The 20,727-nt window shown below is 48.1% G+C and overlaps 2 protein-coding genes across 2 annotated transcripts; one reads left to right on the top strand and one right to left on the bottom strand.

Moving 5' to 3' along the window:
• Positions 1–3,863: 3,863 nt before the first annotated feature.
• On the bottom strand, positions 3,864–5,390 carry LOC136525999 (aspartyl protease family protein At5g10770-like). Its single transcript, XM_066518801.1, has 2 exons — positions 5,366–5,390; positions 3,864–5,194 (listed from the first exon to the last, which is right to left on the bottom strand). Exons 1-2 carry the CDS (start codon positions 5,388–5,390, stop codon positions 3,864–3,866), a joined length of 1,356 nt encoding a protein of 451 aa, XP_066374898.1.
• A 4,675-nt stretch (positions 5,391–10,065) lies between these two features.
• LOC136529667 (protein DMP2-like) lies at positions 10,066–10,973 on the top strand. The gene has a single exon (XM_066522744.1). The coding sequence runs from the start codon at positions 10,132–10,134 to the stop codon at positions 10,831–10,833; it is 702 nt and encodes a 233-aa protein (XP_066378841.1). The 5' UTR covers positions 10,066–10,131; the 3' UTR covers positions 10,834–10,973.
• Positions 10,974–20,727: the final 9,754 nt, after the last annotated feature.

Consider the following 20,727-nt stretch of genomic DNA (forward strand, 5'->3'; position numbering starts at 1 on the left):
GGGTTCACGGCTCTCCTCTTCGGTGCCATCACTCAGATTTGGATGCGGTCTGGCGTCGACAACGTGTGTGGCTGTGAATCTGGAGGTGTGGTGGCTGAGGTGGAAGATGAAATGGCGAAGTAGCAAGGGTGGGAGAATGGGGGCGGTGGTACTGTTATAAAGCACTTTCCCCACTTTTATGACTCAAGGGTTTTTGGGAAACCGTTCCCGCGATCTGTGCCGCTCCGAATTCTCCGATGCGGCTTAATGGGCCGTTACCAGGATTTTCGCGCAACCTCAGCCCACGTCGCTCGTTTGTTGCTACCGTCAGTTGCTCCTCGCCGAAATATCGCCGACTACTCCGCCATTTATTAAGGCTAAGTAACTAACACTATACAGCCGTTACTCCGGTTTTTTCTCCACGATTCGATTTCTCCGCTAACTCCGCCTGCAGCTTGGGGACTGGCGGCCTGCTCCGTTGGTCTTTAATTGTTTTTCTGTTTCTGACCCTGGCACCACATGACTACATCATCTGCTATCAGGCTTGGGGACTAAGTGGGCACACTTCACCTCACGGTGAGTGTGCGGGGTTTTTTCTCGAAGACTACACGCCTATAGAGGAAGATTGACTCCTACAACTTTGTTCGGACTCTAAGTGGGCACACTTGGTCCACTGCGGATAAATTTTCGATTCTAAACTTGAGCTCCTTACACCCTTATGGCAAGCCGTACTTTGGTCACTCTGCTCGGCGATGGTTCACGGTGCTCGGCGACAGGTTATGTTGCTCGGCAACGGTTCACACTGCTCGGCGATGGCTCACGTAGCTCGGCAGTTCAGCATGGTGGTTGGACCATAAGCTTGACTGCTCGGCGTTGTTCGCACCTGCTCGGACAAGCTTAAGACGACGTTGCACAACGGGTATAAGGCGCTCGGGGACTAGCTGTGGGGTGTACGACCCCGGATACCCACGGCAGACCACATGGGCTGCGCCCCTAGGGGTGGCCTAGCCCACAAGAAGAAGCTTTGCGGAGCACGACTCTGCTTGGCGCCTTCCGCACGACATCGGGAAGATATCCTGAAGATACTATAAGATCTGTTAGGATATGTATGATCCCAAGATTCCTGGAATCAGTTATTACTTTTCGGTTATCTCTCAGATCTAACCGACTTGTAACCCTGCCTCCCGGACTATATAAGGCGGGTAGGGACCCCCTCTAAAATCACAGCATATCATATGATAGCTAATACAAACCAACAGACCACATGAGTAGGGTATTACGTCATACTGACGGCCTGAACCTGTCTAACTCGTGTGTCTTTGTTGCCTTCTTGTTCTTGATCTCACGCTCCTCTGCCGATCAATCTACCTTCGTGGGATACCCCTCGGAGGACTGCCGACGATATTCTATCGACAACAGGTCTACGAGGACACATATCAAGCCCTCGTACACTGAGGAGGCGATTGACGAGGACTCAGAGGAAGATGTGATCGAAGATGTGTATGACGTTGCCACTAGGGCCAAGACACAGCTACAGAGAGCCCCGCTTCAAAGATACGTGGTAAGATACTCGAATGGTACAATTTGTTATCCATTTGGTATTAAGTATGTGTACTAAAACTGTCCAACCGCGTTTCTGTACCCAGGCAACACAACTGTCAAGGATGTCCAACGAAGTAGTGTTTTGGCTTCACGAGTCTAGAGGGCAAGGGCTAGGCGTTCTCGAGGCTTTTGTGGAGGTAAACATAAACTTATCCGTTCCAAAAATATTTCTTTAGTGTATATGCGTTTGAAAAATACACTAACTTTAACGTCTATTTATGCAGAAGGTGAAGCCGAGCTGCAGGAAGCTAGCTCAGAAACTGAGCTGCATGGACACTCCATGGGTGGAACCGGCAGTCCCAGCATGGTCGGTGGCACCTCTTCTGACTCTTTGAGGACACCAGCCGGCTCTTCTCAGCCCGTGACAGGTGCCACTTCCGCAGTGCGTACACCACCACATCATAGCGCTAGGAAGGACCCTGCAAGCGAGGACGACGATGATGACGACGACGACGATGACCCCCTCGGGCCTCCGCAGACAGCACCACCAGTGGGACCCTTGGCCGCAGGACAAGATCGGCATGTCTCAGCTAGGTGGTGCCCCGCTTGGTACCCAAGGAGCCTCACAGGTAGTAACAAAGGTAGCTTCTTTAAATATGTTGGCTCCATGAACTGACGATCATAAATATTATAAGTAATCGTGCATATCATATACTTACAGGGTACGAGCCGTACGCACCGGCAACGCGACCACACCGACATTGGCTACACTCCCAATGTATTGCCCATAAATCCGAAGAGACAGAGGCGTCTAAGGGATCCTTACACTCCTGGGTCTTAGTTTGTTAGGTCGAACGAATATTGTCGTCTGAAACTTGCAGGCTTAGTTGGTTATGTTATGTCGAACTTATGTTGAACCAATGAAAATGTTATGTGACAACTTGTCAACTTGCGCATGGACTTTATTTATTTGCTTCATATTTGTTTCAATGCGTCGCGACAGCACTGCCGGCGAGATTAACTAGCAACTAGTTCGGGAACCGTTAATCCCGACGTATCTCGCCACCGGTGGCCGGCGTCTTGACCCCGATCCTCCCGAGCTTGGTCATCGCCACCACGAAATTGCCGAAGAAGGCACCCTGGTTAGACGCGCAGTAGTCGACCGTGCCGCGCGATCTCATGTCGGACTAGAGCACCTGGTCGTAGCCCACCGGCGAGGGGTCGAGGAAGCCAGGGTCTATGGTCGCGTCGCTGCCGATCCTCATTGACAGCAACCGATCTTCTGTCTGCGTCTAGGTCCTACCGCGCCATGCGCCGTGGCGCGTCAGTGCCGCTCCAAGATCGGTGGCGCGGCAGACCCTGCCACGTCACCAGTCAGCAACCTCGGTCGTCGCCACGTCATCCTCCTGCCACGCCACGATGCATGGCGCGGCACAGGCGTTTCGCCGCGTCATGGCAATAGGCGTGGCCAAAAGTGTTAGTTTTGAAAAAAAAATAGTGTTAGATTTAAAATTAGTTTACAAAAAGTGTTAAAAATAAAAAAATTTATCACAAACAGCCCAAAAGTTTCCTTCTGCAGCCCACCATGCACCAGCTTTTCGTAATTAGTTAGTGCTTAAGCTGACTAAATTGATATGGTTAACAAAGTAGCATAATTTTTTTATATAAATTGATAGGTTCAAGATATAATTGAAGATTTTATTTCGAGGAATACCTGGAAGATGATAACATATTAAGATGAGATTAAGTTTTTTTTGAAATCGTAGAGCGCTACTTACATTCGAATTTCTAGAGATGGTCCTAACCATTATCAGTTCTAGCCTTCTATTATTTAGCCCCTCTCCGTTTCTGGATCCGTGACTCGTTTTAGTTTGTTACAATTTCTATAGATACAATCTGTAATTTTTTATTCTAAGAATAAAAACCCATTAGATAAAACTACAAACCTGATAAAATCTTATATGTGTTGGCACAAAGTCGATTTAATAATTTACAATTATTTACATAGTCAGACAAAGAAAAAAATTTGTTAATTATGACACAAAGACAAATAAAAATAATAAAAGTGACAATTTGCTTGTACTAGTTGGAGTAGAAGAGTGTTGCCTAAATTATCTTAAAATTCAGACCCCTGAAATATAGGAGAAGTGAAAAAATAAAGGATAATAGCATTGTACCAGTCCAAATAATGAAATTTTATAACAATTATCACACAGACAAACTTCGTATGATCACATACACTTAAAAATGCAAACTAGTAACTGTGAAGTCAAATGCAAGAAACTAGGAACGCGATACAGCAACTAGGACAAAGTACACGCGACAGTCAATTTGGAGCATCATCAACGCAAGCCGCAACGGCTGGGGACAAAGGCAACCTTGCCACCGCGCACGTCGTAGACGATTTCCTTGGTCCGCTGCACCTGGGTTCCAATGAAGTTCCAGGGGAAATTCTCGTCGGGTGCTGCCGCGAACGCGAGGCACCCGAAGGGGAAGCCGTCGGTGAGGTGCTCGCGGAAGAAGTACATGAACTGCCTGTCGTCGAGGTCCATGGTCTCGCCGTTCCCGAACCTGAAAGTGATGTTCGGGAGGTAGATGTACTCGGTCAAGGTGAAGTTGTAGCACGTGTCAAGATCGCTGAACGCAGGCGCCGGTGGGTACTGCGCCATCGCCTTCCTGAACTCGTCGCGGAGAGCAGCGTAGATGGGCGGGTTCAGGTAGGTGAACGCCGACTGCGAGTCGATCATCGTCCCGTTGCCCCTGAACAAGGCTGGCGGGAACGGAAGGTCCTTGCCGTTGATGGCGATGGCAACGAGGTCGACGTAATAGAAGTTGGGCCCAGTCGGGTTGGTCACCAGCGGCACGTACTTGACGCCGGCGTGGCCGGAGTAGTCAGACAGAGCTGGAGCAATGGTGAGGAAGCCGTGGGTGTCGGTGTCCGCCGGGAGGCAGTACGAGAACACCGCCGTGCCGGGGGGTGAGGAGTTCAGCACACGGGTCGCCAGCGAGTGGCGACTGAGGCTGAGGTCGATGTTCCCAACGGCCACGTCGTCGGTGAACAAGTCGTTGTCGAGCTGCAAGCAGACGACGGCGAAGTTGTCGAAGGTTGCCGACGGCGAGAGCGTGAGGGTGTCCATCACAACGGTGCCGTTACCGAACACGAAAGTCGAGTTCTGGAACGTGGTAGTGCACGATCCACCAGTAGAGCACGAGTACCCACAGTCCGGCGAGCCGCACGGCACGCTGCGGAACGAGGACGACTTGGAAGGGTCGAACCCCACGTCGCACGGCTCCCCTCGGGACGACCGAGAGAAGCACGGCTTGCACCGAATGTCGGACAGGCCGCTGACGTCAAAAAACAGGGGGAGCTGTTGCGCTGGAGTGCCGTAACCAGCGAGGACCGTGTACTCGAACAATCCGGGGAAGCTGGCGACGACGTTCTGTGTGGCGGGGACGGACAGGCCTGATGCTGGCGTGTCTGCTGACGGTGACGGGGCCGGTGCAGCGGCAGCGGCAGCGGCTCGGACTTGAGATAGATATCGCAGGCGTAGACTGTCGCGGTGAAGGATCTCATGCAGCGATGGCTTGCCATGCTTCCGAGCGCCGCCGCCGGCGAGGGGAGAGCATGGGCTCAGCCGGTGAACGACTGGCAGCTTGTTGCCGTTGCTATGTCCTGCAAAAGTATCAGAAGGTGGTAAAATATGCGTCAGCGTCGTGCGGTGTGGAGTTGGTCACGTTCACGTGCATCCAAGTGCGACCAAGTAGATAAATTATGCAGCGCGTTGCACCTGAAGTGATCGACGGGCAACTTGTCGTCGACGGCGTGACATCCGAATCGTCAGACCATCGGAGGACGCGGCTTGACCCATGAGCGTGACTGACGACAAGGCATAGAAGCACAAGTGTCAGATGCATGGTCGAAGCCATGGTGAGGAAGAGGCTAGATGACCAGTACTACGTAGCACAGCTAATCCAGCTAGTCTTCCAACAACTTGCACACACTACTGCTTGTAAGATCAGCCTTCTTATATAGACATGGCAACGTTGTCATTTGCTTCTTGTCCTGTCCATTTGTAACGAAAAGTTAACAAACAAATGGTTCATGTAAAGTACGCGTTTGATTGTTTGCACTTGAAATGATTATTCGTCTATATGATTCCGTGCTCAGACAAATTAATGCCTGCACAGCTACTGGATCAACGAAAACTGGCAGATCGACGGGATAATTTAACTGGTACAGGGGTACAGCTAGCTACCTGGTGATAACATATATACTTACCAAGAATAAACTCTGCGATATGCTTCCAGTCAGCTAGTTTCGTGTTTAGATTGGAACTTCGATGGAGCGAAGAACATCGCCGCGCCGGCAATCTGTACCAAATCATGAACGCCCGTATTTGTGCCAATCGAGAATCTATAGTTTCTGCATCTACTCGATTTGAAGCAACTGTTTGGTTGATTCCGGGACTGTTCGGCTGGACTGAAAACATTGTTCACGCTGAAATGTTGTGAGAGAAAAATACTGCTTCGGCTGAAAAAAAGGAGCCAGCCAGCCAGCCAAAAAATGCCAGCCGAACACAGCCTCCGTTTGAATACTGCCAGTGGTTAATTACAAAATGGCCAATTGGGTTAATAAACTATCAAATGGCTCATTCTTTTTGTGGATCAATGCTAAGAGAACTCCAATCAGGGCCTACTTTTGACTTGGTGCCCCCTCTTATTTTTGTTGGCCCAATTTTTTGCTTTCACTCCAACACGGCACCTAAATTTGGACCCTCAAATTCATTCATGTAGACAATGCCAAAAGGGGCCCACTTGTCATCCTCAACGTTCTACCATCTGAGCTATCTTGCTCAATGCAGAGAGGAGCGCCTTGCTCATACTATCGTGCCTTGCTTATCGTAGTAGCAGCCGCAGGGACGTCGCTCATCCTAGCGGCGGCCGCGGGGATGGAGCCTAGGACTAGCAAGGCTCTCATGACCGGAGGAGAATCGCGGGAGTGAGGGAGCCCGTGACGAGCGGCAACCGTTGGGAGAGAGGAGTCGCGTGCTGCGCGTGGGAGGGAGTCCACACGTGGGAGCCAGAGGAGTCACTGTGGGGAGAGGCTTGGCTAGAGGGAGCCACGACGAGTGGAGGTTGGATTGAGCAGGTTCGCACATCCTACCAGCGGAGGCGGACGGCCGGGGAGGACGCGCCGCTAGGGAGCTGATTTAGCGACCGAGGAGCAGATCGAGCGGCTGCAGTAGCAGATCAAGCGAGGACTCACAGAGAAGCGGTGCGGGTGATGAGAGGTAGGGAGCTTGGCGCGAGGAAAATGGATGGAGCCCCAGGAATGGGTGCCGGAGGGAGGATTTTGGTGCCCACCAAATTTCACGGCTCAAGTAGGGGTTCAGCTGGAGTAAAGTTTTTAGTCTGGGCACCCATATTTAGCTATGGTGGATCAGGTAGGGGCCCTGATGGAGTTGCTCTAAGGATAATCACATGTACTTATCATTTGCCTCATTGGTAGTTGATGATCCAAAAGAATGAATTTGGGAATTAGGTACGCATTGTTTATAAGAAACTTAAAGCTAGCTTCTTTGGATAAAACGAGTTAGGACACATAAGCCTAGGTGAACAGTTGCTGAGATTATTTTTTGAAACTTCTTGCATTAGATTCCCATCCTTGGGCTTGTTTGTATTTTAGGATTTTCATAGGAATTTCGAAGGAATCCAATTCCTATGTTTTGCTTACATCACATGATATTTTGGAACTGAACATCAAGGAATGCAGTCATCTTTGATAATGGCTAGAGAGATATCAATGCATGGAAGAGGCAATTCAAAGAAGAACTTGGTCAAGTTTGTACTAAGGCCAAGCCAAGTAGACAGGCGTCCCTCATTTCTTGGAGATATAGCTTCATTTTATAGTTTTCCCTTTCTTTTTTAGGCTTGGTAGCCTTTTAATCCTTTTTGTTCTGTACTTTGTAAATATCATTCTTTTATTTAATGAAAAAAGAAAAAAATATAGGTAGGAGGCTCCCCTGCTGATTCGGTAAAAAAAAAGTTTCCTTTCCTATGAAAAGGCTCGCTTTCCTTCATAAAATGGAGGAAATAAAACATCCATTTCAAGTTGTTCGAAAAATTTCCTACATGTGAATGGAGGGATGAGCAAGTCCTTATTCACTAGAGGAATAAACATGTTCTTATATTCCTGTGTTTCGAACACCGATTCCTATAAAATTCGTGTATTTTCAATCCTCTGCTTTCTACGTGCAATAATTTTCTATTCATGTGTGCTTTCTTCCTTTCCTCTATTTTGCATTCCTCCGTTCCAAACAAGACATTATCGCATGAGGTTCTCGATCGGGAACAGCAGCAAGGAAGGTGTTCTGAATTTTCAAATGCACTGATCAAGTTTCCAAATGCAACATCCGGCAAAGCATTTGGGCATATATAAGGAGTTCGGGGTAGATGTGTTGTCCAACATTTGCGCATGGTTACTTCATGGTGTTGTGTGTTGGACACGTGTTGTACGTAGAAGATGTGCCGTAAACTAATGACCCACTTCATGTCTCGTCGCTGAGTCGATGTTGTCGTAGATGGAGTGAACACGTTTTTCGGTGAATCTTGACTTTCTCTCCACTAGATTTTAGACGTTGGGAGGGTTTATGCGAGGTACTCGCTTTGCTCATCCGTTCTGCATCTTTATCTAGTGTGTCCAATAGCGTGATTGGTAATGTTTAATTTGCTACTAATGTAGGTTGGTTGATTTGCGTAAAAGTATAGCTAGGCATGCAAAACCGGAGGTGTTTTTGATGAACTTGGCCTAGGGGCGGAGGAGCTGAGCTTTGAGCTAGTGTTAATGGATTCAAATCATCCAAAATTTAATTGGACATTTGTTGCATTGGATATCCTTGGATAAGGTTCATTTGGATTAAGATATTTATCCCTATATGATTTAAAAATGCCTAAAATCTAATGGGAGAAACTCAAAAAGTCCAATGCCCACATTAGATATTTTTGGATTGAGAGAGCATTATCCAATATATGAGCCTGTTCGCTGGTTGGTTTCTGGGCTGATAAGTTCGACTGATGCTAATTTGTTGTGAGAGAAAAATACTGTTGGCTGGCTGATAAGCTCTGGCTGAAACCAACAAGCGAACAGACTGTATATCTGGTTTAGGTTCCTAATATGGGTCCCACATATTCACCTTACCCCACAAGCTAGGCATGCAAAACAGGAGGTTGTTGTACTAAGTCATTTTTCAAACAAATTAAAGTTAATTTTGCTAAAATTTTTAGGTATAAACACCAACTTTCTAATCCAAGGTCCTACTTGAGATCTTAGGATTTTGGACCGTATATACCAAAGTGCTAGTACTACATATACTTATTAGAATTACAATCCTATAAAGGGTCCCCTTCATTTTGGAGCGCCTAGAGAGGTTTCCCTGCTGGCCACCGCCCTGGGGCTGGCCCTACAATGATGCATTATATCATCATGCCATATGGCCATTTCGAGGATAGGGTTTGAATTTCATCAGGTAGAATCATCATCCTTCTTCCAAGGGACATAGCTTTATGCTAGTGGCTACGGGCCTATTTGGTTTCCACCCTGGGAAACGCGCTTAGGCCAGGCATCAATGCCAGGTGTTTGACAATCAGATACAGTTGCCTGCCGTCCCCAGGCGAGGGTGACGTCAAACATGCTCTATATATTAGTTCACAAAGTGGATCAAAGTTATGCCTTTTAACAACATAATACATAAGGAAGTAGTTGAATTTATTACTGAGCATATTATTCATAGATTCATCGTACCTCAAACTTTAACTATGGATCAAGGTGCTTCTTTTGTGTCAACAGAGGTTCATGAATTTGTTGAATCTTATAAAATAAAATTCCTCAATTCTTCCCCATTTATGCTCAGGCCAATTGTCAAGCCGAGTCTAGTAACAAGATCTTAATCAAACTTGTGAAAAATAAGTTTGCGGATAATCCAAAAAAATGACACAAGGTTCTGTTTGATGCTTTATGGACTCATCGCATATCTAGACATGGTGTTACCAAGGTTACTCCCTTCAAGCTGGTTTATTGATATGAGGTGGTGTTGCCAGCTGAGATAAAGTACTAAAGTTAGATGCATACATATTGGCTAAATAGAATGACTTGTCTGATGTTATTTACCACGAGTTGATGATAGACAATGTCAACGAGGTGACCCGACAAGAGGATGAAAGCTTTGAAGGACCAAACTTGTGTTGCCAAGGCTTACAACAAGAAGGTGATAAATAAATCGTGTTCCTGAAAAAAAAGAAGCTAGCCAGGATTCCGCAGGACCACTATTTTTCGTCCTTGTCAACTTTATTTAAGCAATCCAGCTACCTTGCACGAGTTCCCTGTCCAAGCACGGATGCGAAGCACCACAAGTTGTCACCCTGTGGGATGTGATCATTATCATATCCAATCCCGTGTAATTACGACGATGATGACTGAGAACTAACAATGCAATATATATAATAAGTGCCTGGAACTGATACATAAATAGAGCTGGTAGTCTCCGATCCCCAAGCATCCTGATCCTACACTAGCTACTCGTAGGGTGTACGTGTGCAACCTTCGGAAACGAGATGAAATCAAGCTCCGTCCAAACTCACATGGCCGACGAGTCGTCTACCCACGACATGAAGCTGCTGATGCCACCACTTCCACATGGCGCCTGCGGTAGCACCAAGGCACCTGCCCTGTTGGTCGACAAAACCCTGTGCTGCGCCTGCGACATCATCAAGCTCCTGCCGACCGGCACTGTCATGGCCTTCCATGAGCTGGCGCCGTCCTTCAGCAACCACGGCGTGTGCGGCACTGCCAGCCGGTACCTTACCCTCGCACTCATCGGCGCTTGCACTGCCTCCTGCTTGCTGCTCTCCTTCACCGACAGCCTGGTGGGCCACGACGGCCGGCTCTACTATGGCGTGGCCACGCCGTGGGGCTTCTACCCGTTCAACTTCGACGGGACATGCGACGAGCGGAGGCGCAGGTTCGCCAACATCCCCTGGATGAAGATCAAGGCGCTGGACTTCGTGCACGCGCTCGTCTCGGCGGTCCTGTTCATCGTCGTGGCCCTCGGCAACGCCGGCATACAGAGCTGCCTGTTCCCGGACATCGGGCCGGACGTCAGGGAAGTGCTCATGAACCTGCCGGTGGGGCTAGGGTTCCTCTCCAGCATGGTGTTCATGATCTTCCCGACAACCAGGAAGAGCATCGGGTACACGGACTTGATGCCTCATCAACAAGAAGAAGATGGGAAACGAAGCAATAATAATGCCGTATAAAGGAAAAGAAATATCCGGTTGATTATTATCAATTTACCAGTAATAACCATGGTTTTCATCTATGCAAACATATCCCTGTTTTTAAGACTCACATGTGTTCGAAACATAATAAACTTTTTGTTATCTCCCTTCATTTAAACTATATCATATCAGCTTATTCAATGACTATGAAACTCTGAAATTGAGGCTAACCTTATTACCAGATGCTTCAAAACTGACAGTGATATGGTATTCACTGCCACTTGTTTTGAAATCGGTATGCAAGATTTTAATATAGCTCACTGCAGTGATATTATCCTTAGATCTGAAAATAAAATCAATTTTAGGGTAAGCCATGGCCTCACTTCAGCCTCAAGTCTTCGGCCCCTCCACTTCTGAACTCCAATATGGACCTGGCCTACCTCTCTCATCGCCCCTTCCCTCTCCCTCTCCCTCTCAGCCTCTCTCCTTCCCTTTCCCAGTGCAGTAGAAGAGCTCATTCGATGGCAGCGGCGTGAAGGACCATTGGCAGCTACATGTGTGGGGGAATCAAATTGTGCAACCAATTTAATAGGAAGAACAAGAGCTTTACCAGTCTTAGATGCAAATAGCAATACAATAACATGGTCTAACCCTCCTAGGTCCTGAGCATAGGTTTATATGACATTTGGAACATCGAAAACTGACCAGGTCTTCAAAAGAAAATAAAACGGAAATTTAGGCTACAACCAAAGTATTGTTTCGGAGATTGAGGCAGACTTTGGGTGGATCTATCAATGGGACCGAACCTTTGGCAAAATGCTCGAAGTAATCAATCCAACGAGTGTTTATAAAATAGGACTCCGTAACATTATATCATTGAATGAAATACAGAGATATGCCAAGTTTCAATTTTTTTTAAAAACATCAAAGCAAGTTTTTTGGATATATTTTGAACTTCTGACTTAGACAATTTTCACTGGATATGTACCCCTGATAGGACCGGAAATTGATTGGGCAAGGCCGGCTTGTGTTGGGTGACACGTTACTTCACACCGTTCTTTGTCTGCATGCATGGAATCTGAAGTCAGTTTCTAATGGCCCGTTTGTCGTGCCCAATGCATTCGAAAAAAATCATGGTGTCATATGTAAGATTGCTATATGTCATACAAATGTCATTAAATTGATGTATAGAGACAACCTCTACATTGTATATTAACATATTGTTTCTTTTGAGGTGCCCCCTGAAATTTATGGTGGTGCATATTTTTTGCTTTGGTTGAAAGGTACCGGTGATACTTTGTAGAACTTTTTACCTTCGATTTTTCTGACCGTTGATCTGATAATTTTAATAAAAAGAATTTATTAACTATTAATTAATTAATTAAATTCAGTACGGCCTAACCTATTTTTGATACTGATTCCATCAGTTTGGTACTTCCTGATATCTTGGGTACTTCCTGATATCTTGGTTTTGTACCTCCTATTTTTTTCACCATTGGACATATACTTATGGACGCCTCTATTTTTATTAATCACCGTATTTTTTTATTTTTTTCTCTTTTTTAATTCTCACCACATCAGGGAAAAATCATATGTGGGACCTAATTAATGCCCATCGTACTCCTCATTGAAAATTTGAAAGTAGCCCAACCTGTTGCCCGAGCTGTCAAATTCAAATCGACACGGAATCCAAAACGGGACAAACGAAACGCTGCAACCTATGGTTACACTACTGGAGGCGTATGAACCTTCGGCAAAGGCTTTGCAAAGACCCCTCGGGGAATTTTTAGACGGCGAAGGGGTCTTTGCCGAGGGCCCTTTGCCGAGTGCCAGGACGGCCCTCGGCAAAGAAAAGAAGCCGTCAGGTGCCGACGCCGTTGGCGGTTTCTTTGCCGAGGGCCGACCCTCGGCAAATAAATTTTTTTATTTTTTTAAAAAAACCTTTGCCGAGGGCCGGCCCTCGGCAAAGTTGGCAAATATTTTTTTTATTTTTTTTTTTAAAAAACCTTTGCCGAGGGCCTCCTTCCTGACCCTCGGCAAAGAAATTTTCAGGATTTTTTAAAAATTCTTTGCCGAGGGCCGGCCCTCGGCAAAGAAATGGTTTTTTTTGAATTTTTTTTAACCCTTTGCCGAGGGCCTCATCCCTGGCCCTCGGCAAAGAAATTTTTAGGATTTTTTAAAAATTCTTTGCCGAGGGCCGGCCCTCGGCAAAGAAATAGTTTTTTTGAATTTTTTTTTACTCTTTGCCGAGGGCCTCCTCCCTGGCCCTCGGCCCTCGGCAAAGAAATGGTTTTTTTGAATTTTTTTTACTCTTTGCCGAGGGCCTCCTCCCTGGCCCTCGGCAAAGAAATTTTCAGGATTTTTTAAAAATTCTTTGCCGAGGGTCGGCCCTCGGCAAAGAAATGGTTTTTTTGAAATTTTTTTAACCCTTTGGCGAGGGTCTGCTCCCTGGCCCTCGGCAAAGAAATTGTCAGGATTTTTTTCCAAAAAATCTTTACCGAGGGCTATTGCTTGGGCCCTCGGCAAAGGACCCTTCTTTGCCGAGGGCCTTGGTCATTGCCCTCGGCAAAGAGGCAGAAATTTAAATTTTTTTTTGTTTTTTGCATTCCATCGACACAAGCATTTCATATATATACATATATATATATATATATCACACAGAACCCATTTTCTCATAATATATCACAACCATAATTGCGAACCATAAATCACAATATATTACAACGACAAGTCACATGTTCATCATCATTCACATGTTTATTACGACAAGTTAATGAAATCCAAGCACAAGTCACAATAATAAATCACAAATCACGCTAAAGTCCAACCACATCACCTAGCACGAGTCCTCATCAAGCTAGCCTATGAGACGATGGTGAAGGAAAAGCAGGATCACCCGGTGACGCACTAGCGGGTTGATTGGAACCCGCGGACGGAAGCTGCACAAAGGAGCAGAGATTGCATGTGTGAGTAATCCGGAAAAACAGTTTTGGAACTTAGAGATTGCATCTAGTATTGTAGGAATACAAAAAGATTAGACTCAATTGAAAATTTCGGCAGCACCTCCCCTGCACGGGGAGGTTTCCAAAACCTGCAAGAAACGACGGCACGAACGCCGACATCCACAACGGCACGAACGCCGACATCCACAACGGCACGAAGGGCGACATACATGCAAAGCACAAGCAAAAAGTGAACTTTCATACTTACAGGAGTAGCTGCAGGAGTAGGAGGTGGAGGAGCTGAAAACTGCATAGGTACACCCGATGCTTGCCCAAGACTTTGCATGATCACCATCATCTCCGCCATCTGCTTCTGCGCGGCCTCGAACGCGACCTTCTGGGCCTGCAGCTGTGCGGTCAGCTCCGCGTTCTGCTCTTGACTTTGCCTTTTTGTTTCTTGTAGCTCGGCCTGCAATATTTCACTCCAATGTATCAGTAATGCAAATCTAATTTAGGTGTGTAAATATCTACGTACGATGAGTAAAACAGGAATTACCTGGAGTGCTTGGACCTGCTGCAGTGCTAGAGAAGGCCGTGGACGTATGGACTGGCTGGAGCTCGTGCTCCGTGCTCGGATAGCGTCGAGGGAGGGAACAGTGGTGGAGTCGATGGCGCCGTCTGCAATCCACAGCCGCCCGTGCTTCTTGCCTCCTCCGAGCCTCATGATCGCCTCTGCATCAATGGGCTCAGTGCGCACATTGTAATCTTCCCCATAGATCTGCCTTACCGTTGATGTGTACTCTTGGACTTTAGTGTACACGTTCGGGTCGGAGTACACCTGGGGCAGGGCAGCCGGGTCGAAGGAGACAGAGGACGACGCCCTGCCCATGTGGGACATAGCCCACGCAGAGAACTCCGAGACCTCCTCGCCCGGGTGCGCAGCCTCCTGCGAGAAAGACGAAAAGATGGTGAGAAATCAAGCAGAATTGAGCGTCAAAATAAATGAAAGAAATCACTTACGTATGCTTATTTGTATCCGGGGAGGCTACGGCTGCCTTGATGGTGAGTTGGACCTTGCCTCATCAGACGCTGTTCTCGCTGCCTCTCGTGCGTGTCAATAAAGTCCTGTGATAACCACTTGTCAATGGGGTTGGATGCAGAATAGTGACGGCATATTGAAATAAGTTCGTTGAGAACTTACTTGATGAACGGCTGCACCTCGGTAAGGTTATTCAACACATATAGCATGATACTGCGCCACTCTTCATTTCCCAATAGCTTTGGGGTTGATCCACTTGCGCTGCCGAGTTGGCCTTGGAAAAGGCTTAGGGTCGATTCATTTTCGCCAGTATTATAACGAGAGGGTGGATTATGATTGCTAGGAAGGTTCGGCTTATAGTATAGCGTTGTGAAGTTTGCCACCTCCTCCCGAAGGCATGCCTCTGCAATGGAAGCCTCAATTCTGGCTTTATTTGTACATTTTTTTGCGAAGAGTCTTTAGACATCTCTCGATTGGATAGCACCAATGGGCCTACACGGGCCCCCCAAACGTGCCTTGGACAGGAGATGCACAATCAGATGTTGCATCGGCAAGAAGAAGACGGGTGGAAAGATCTTCTCCAGCTTACAGAGCAACACAGGTGCCGCTTTTTCCAAGTCCTGAGCGACGGTCCGAGATATCTCCTTGGCACAAAGCTGGCGGAAGAAAAAGCTCAACTCTGCCAGCACTTGCCAGACATGCTCAGGGACATAGCCTCGGACCATCGCCGGAAGAAGCCGCTCAATCCATATGTGGTAGTCATGACTCTTCATCCCGTTGACTCCCAAGCGTGGATCAATTCATCAATCACAGGCTCCATGAACACACCCATATTACTCCCCGGGTGTCCAGGAATTATCAACGACAAGAATATGTTATGCCGTTGAAAGGAGATGCCGGGAGGGAGATTGAGGGGGATAACAAAAACGGGCCAGCATGTGTATGGGGCAGCCATCATTCCATAAGGATTGAACCCATCTGTTGCCAGCGCGACACGTACATTACGAGCCTCAGCTGCTTTGTCACGATGTTTGTCATTGAAATACGTCCATGCTTCAGCATCAGACGGATGTACCATCTTCCCAGGATTGTACCGTTTGCCATCTTTGTGCCATGTCATCTGTTTCGCGGATTCCTCAGTCATGAATAGCCGTTGGATCCTCGGTAGGAAAGGAAGGTGACATAGCACTCTCGCGGGGATCAGAAGCTGCTTCTTCTGACCATCACCAGAGTCTACCTCTAGGTATCTAGAGGATTTACACTTCGGACAGTAATTTGCATCCTTGTGTTCTTTCCTAAATAGGACGCACCCCTTCGGACAAACATGTATCTTGTCATACGGCATCTTAAGCATACGAAGGAGTTTCTCTGCCTCGTACAAGTTCGTCGGCAAAGTGTGCTTCTTCGGTAGCATGGTGCCAAACACGGCCAACATCTTATCGAAGCCTTCTCGACTCAGGTTTAACTCGGCCTTCAACCCCATTACGCGTCCAATCGCATCTAGCTGAGAAATCATTGTACGCTCGTGAAGGGGTTTCTGTGCCGAGTCCAACATTTTGTAGAAGTCCTTTGCGGATTCCTCCATCTCCTCCTTCTCACGTCGTTCAGCGAAGTGAGCTTGGTGGGCGTCATCTAGCATGTCTGCTACCCCGGCATCATCATCAAAAGCCTCGAGGCGTGCTCTCACCACCTCCGCTCTTATACGATCTGCTTCACCATGGTAGATCCACTGCTGGTAGCCAGGCGTATAACCATTGAACACAAGATGTCTACCCATGGTCTTCTCGTCTACTTTTCTCCTGTTGTCACATTTGCTGCAGGGACACCAAACTAGAGAATGTCCTCCTGCTCCTGGGCCAAATGCATGTTTCAAGAAACCATCTGTCCCCTTCACCCATTCATAGTCGTAGTCACTCCCGCTTCTCCAGCCCGTGTACATCCACTGACGGTCCTCCATCCTTTAACATTTACAGCATAGAGTATTGTGACCATCAATTGCATCTACGCGGTGTTCCTACTGTCTAATAGGTGAGGATAGGTCCTAATCCCACCCGCTGATGCATAGATGAGGTCAGTTTCCATGCTCCGCTCCTCTCCGAGATAGAATTTCGGCAGCACCTCCCCGCTGTTCTCCCGATACACGTCCTGCAAGGGAGAGTGTGTATTCGGAGAACAACTGGGAGGTGTTGCCGAAACTCCTTCTCGGACTGGAGCGGACAATGGAAACTAACCCATCTACGCATCCATGGGCTGTCCAAAAAACGTGGACAATCCGAAACAGATACGGTCGCAGATACGCAAAGATCCGCATACCTACGACCGTATCTCTTTCGGACGGGAGACGCCTAACTGGGTTACGTGCGGGCTACGACAGACATGCGCAAAAAGAGGTTATTTATACCTAGGGTGTCGGTGAAGTAAGGCTAGCGGGGCAGTGGCGAATCAACGCAGTGGCGAGGCGACGCAGTGCAGGCAGAACCGCGACGTCGACGAAGACGATCGGGGTCCTCCGGGTCCCCTCCGACGTACTCTTCTCCTGCATAAAAAGACAATAGGTTATTTTTTGTTCAAAATTTTGGCAGCACCTCCCCTGCACGGGGAGGTTTTCAAAACCTGCAAAAAAAACGACACGATGGTCGACATTCACAACGGCACGAAGGCCAACAACCACAACGGCACGAAGGCCCTCATATCAACTTACGGCATGAAGGCCCACACAACCACATACGGCACGAAGGCCGACAACGAGAGTTTTACCTAGGGTTGCGGTGGAGTCAGGCGTCGCGGTACGGGGGTCACTTTCTTCTCCAGCGAGGTCGAGCGGCGTTGGAGTACTCCTCTCCCCCTCTTCCCTTTCTTCTCTCCTTTTCCCCTTCTTCTCCTTCTCTTCCCCTTCCTCCTTCTCCTCTTCTTCTCCTTTTCTTCCCCTTCCTCCTTCTCCTCTTCTCCTTCTCTTCTTCCTCCAACTTCACCCTCTGCCTCCTCCCCTCCAAACAGCAGCCGGCGACGGGGGTGGCCTGGGGGCTTGGGGCCGGGTATCCGGGGTAGGGGAAGGCCGGAGAGGGGAGCCGCACGGAGGGCCGGCCGGGCGTCGGTCGACCTCCCCTTTGCTCGACCGACGACGTGGGAACGGAGGCAGGGCGTGACCTCGGCTTGCCACTGGGCGTGGTGTTGCGGCGGGGCACGCTTGGTGGGGCTCCAGGCGACTGGGTGGCCGAGCGTGGGGCGGTGGGGCGCGCGGGTGCAGGCGCGCAGCAGCGGGCCGCAGCGCCGCGGTCGCGCGGCGCTGAAGCAAGCGGGCGTGCCGTGAGGTGGTGGGGCGCTTGACTACCGGGCTGCCGGGTCAAGGCGGCCGTGGAGGCGTGGGGCGGCCGGGATTCGAGCGCGAAGCTGGGGTTGCCGGGCTCGGGCCAGCGGGCGCTCGCAGCAGCTTCGCACTTGCCGGCTTGCTGCTGGTGGGGTGGGTGCGCGCGGCGGTTTTTCCTCTCTGGGCCGGCCGCGATCGGGCGCGTGGGGAGGGAGATGGTGGAGCGTTTTTTTTTTCACAATTGCCGATCGGGAATTTGGGCTGTGGCCCGATTTAGGGTTCGGTCCTTTGCCGAGGGCCCAGATCCACGGCCCTCGGCAAAGATTTTTTATTTTTTTTTAAATTCTTTGCCGAGGGCCCAGATCCACGGCCCTCGGCAAAGATTTTTTAATTTTTTTTAAAATTCTTTGCCGAGGGCCACGGGCCAGGCCCTCGGCAAAGAGCCCTCGGCAAATTTTTTTTTTGGTTTTTTAGCCCAGTTTTTTTGTGGTGCTACAATACATTGTTTTGAACTCAATTTTAAAATTTAGGCCAATTTTGATTTTGTTTTGTATATTTCCTTAATTTATTTTGTTTCTTTGATTTTTTTCGAATATGTCAAATTTGAACTGCAGGTGCATGAAATATTGCAATGTAGTGTTTCAAAAAATGTTATTCATGTTAATTGGTGCATGTTGAGTCCCTATCTATGAACTCGCATCAAATTTTCATGCATCTTGTTCGCGTAACATGACGACCGACTTGCCGGAAAAAGTGTTTTAAAATTATATAAAATCCATACGAAGTCCGAAAATCACGAAACTTGGTGAGATGTCATGTTATCGCATGTGTAGGCTGTGGTAAAAAAATGAGAAGGCTTCGAGCGAGTTGCGACGTCGGATGCCTGAAACCTAGACATCTCCAGTGATCACATGTGGAGATGTCTGGGTTTCAGGCATCCGACGTCGCAACTCGCTCGAAGCCTTCTTAATTTTTTACCACAGCCTACACATGCGATAACATGACATCTCACCAAGTTTCGTGATTTTCGGACTTCGTATGGATTTTATATAATTTTAAAACACTTTTCCGGCAAGTCGGTCGTCATGTTACGCGAACAAGATGCGTGAAAATTTGATGCGAGTTCGTGGATAGGGACTCAACATGCACCAATTAACATGAATAACATTTTTTGAAACACTACATTGCAATATTCCATGCACCTGCAGTTCAAATTTGACATATTCGAAAAAAATCAAAGAAACGAAATAAATTAAGGAAATATACAAAACAAAATCAAAATTGGCCTAAATTTTAAAATTGAGTTCAAAACAATGTATTGTAGCACCACAAAAAAACTGGGCTAAAAAAACAAAAAAAAATTGCCGAGGGCTCTTTGCCGAGGGCCTAGCCCGTGGCCCTCGGCAAAGAATTTTTAAAAAAAAAATAAAAATCTTTGCCGAGTGCCTATCTTGGGCCCTCGACAAAGGGCTTCTTTGCCGAGGGCCTAGCCTCGGGCCCTCGGCAAAGGCGATTTATAAAAAAAAAATTTGGCCGAAAAATTGGTTTTAAAAAAATCTTTGCCGAGGGCCTGGTCTAGGGCCCTCGGCAAAGACTTAAAAAAAATTGCCGAATAACCTGGTTGCACAGGAGAAAAAAATCTTTGCCGAGGGCCTAACGGGTGGCCCTCGGCAAAGATTGACGGGAAATGGCCGCCGTCACCGAACGGGCCTAATTTGCTGAGGGCATCTTTGCCGAGGGCCGCGTCCCTCGGCAAAGATTTGATTTGCCGTGGGCCTGTCTTTGCCGAGGGCCATACCCTCGGCAAAGGCCTCTTTGCCGAGGGCCGTTCTTTGCCGAGGGCTCCTGTGGCTGTCCCTCGGCAAAGAGTGTCTTTGCCGAGTGCCCGAGATTTGGCCCTCGGCAAATCCTCAGGCCCTCGGCAAAGCACGCGTTTCCAGTAGTGTTAATTATTCCCACTTATTAGATAGTAAAAACAATCGACAAAATGTCAAGGACTATATATCGCCGTCGCTCTGATAGAACGACTTGGCGCCGATGAGTTTGTTGTTGCACCATATCCTTTTCCCCGGTAGGAGCCCATCCACCGCGCTGGCGAGTTGACCCTGCCGTTCACCACGGCACCCTGATGATGGTGCGCCTTTAACGTACTTGGAGTTCCTCCAGACGCAACGCATTGCAATATACGTCTAAAATATATAAGACATACAATTGCAACATATATATATATATATATATATATATATATATATAGTCATTGCAACATATGTAATACCAGATTTACTTTTGCAACATCTGAACGAAACAAATGTAACATCCAGATGAAACGTATAGAGATCGACACCGCCGCGGAGCTTGATGCCACGGAGTGGCACGGAGGTCACCGGTATGGAACTCATTGGCTGCATGGACCTCGGCAGTGGCTTTGGTAGGCAGATGGAAACGCGGTGGAGGCGGTGAATCCATGCGGACAAGGCACGTGCGCGGGCTGGGCGAGCCGCAAGAGTGAGGGGCCATGGCACGCAACGCAGGCGAGCGATGCGGACAAGGGCTCACGGCGCACAACACGAGCAGGCGGCGCGAGCTGCGCGGACCATCACCCAAGGCATGGCATCAAAGACACTGCACGGTGGAAGGAGCCACAA

Source organism: Miscanthus floridulus, chromosome 19, assembly GCF_019320115.1.
Source record: "Miscanthus floridulus cultivar M001 chromosome 19, ASM1932011v1, whole genome shotgun sequence".
In the NCBI taxonomy this organism is placed as follows: domain Eukaryota; kingdom Viridiplantae; phylum Streptophyta; class Magnoliopsida; order Poales; family Poaceae; genus Miscanthus; species Miscanthus floridulus.

What these genes read in the sequence shown, in the direction of transcription:
- LOC136525999 (XM_066518801.1), bottom strand. Translation starts at nt 5,390, where the DNA reads ATGGGTCAAGCCGCGTCCTCCGATG. An exon ending in TCAAGCCGCGTCCTCCGATG is followed by an intron (nt 5,195 to 5,365) that starts GTCTGACGATTC and finishes ATACTTTTGCAG; the next exon opens with GACATAGCAACGGCAACAAG.
- LOC136529667 (XM_066522744.1), top strand. Translation starts at nt 10,132, where the DNA reads ATGAAATCAAGCTCCGTCCAAACTCACATGGCCGACGAGTCGTCTACC.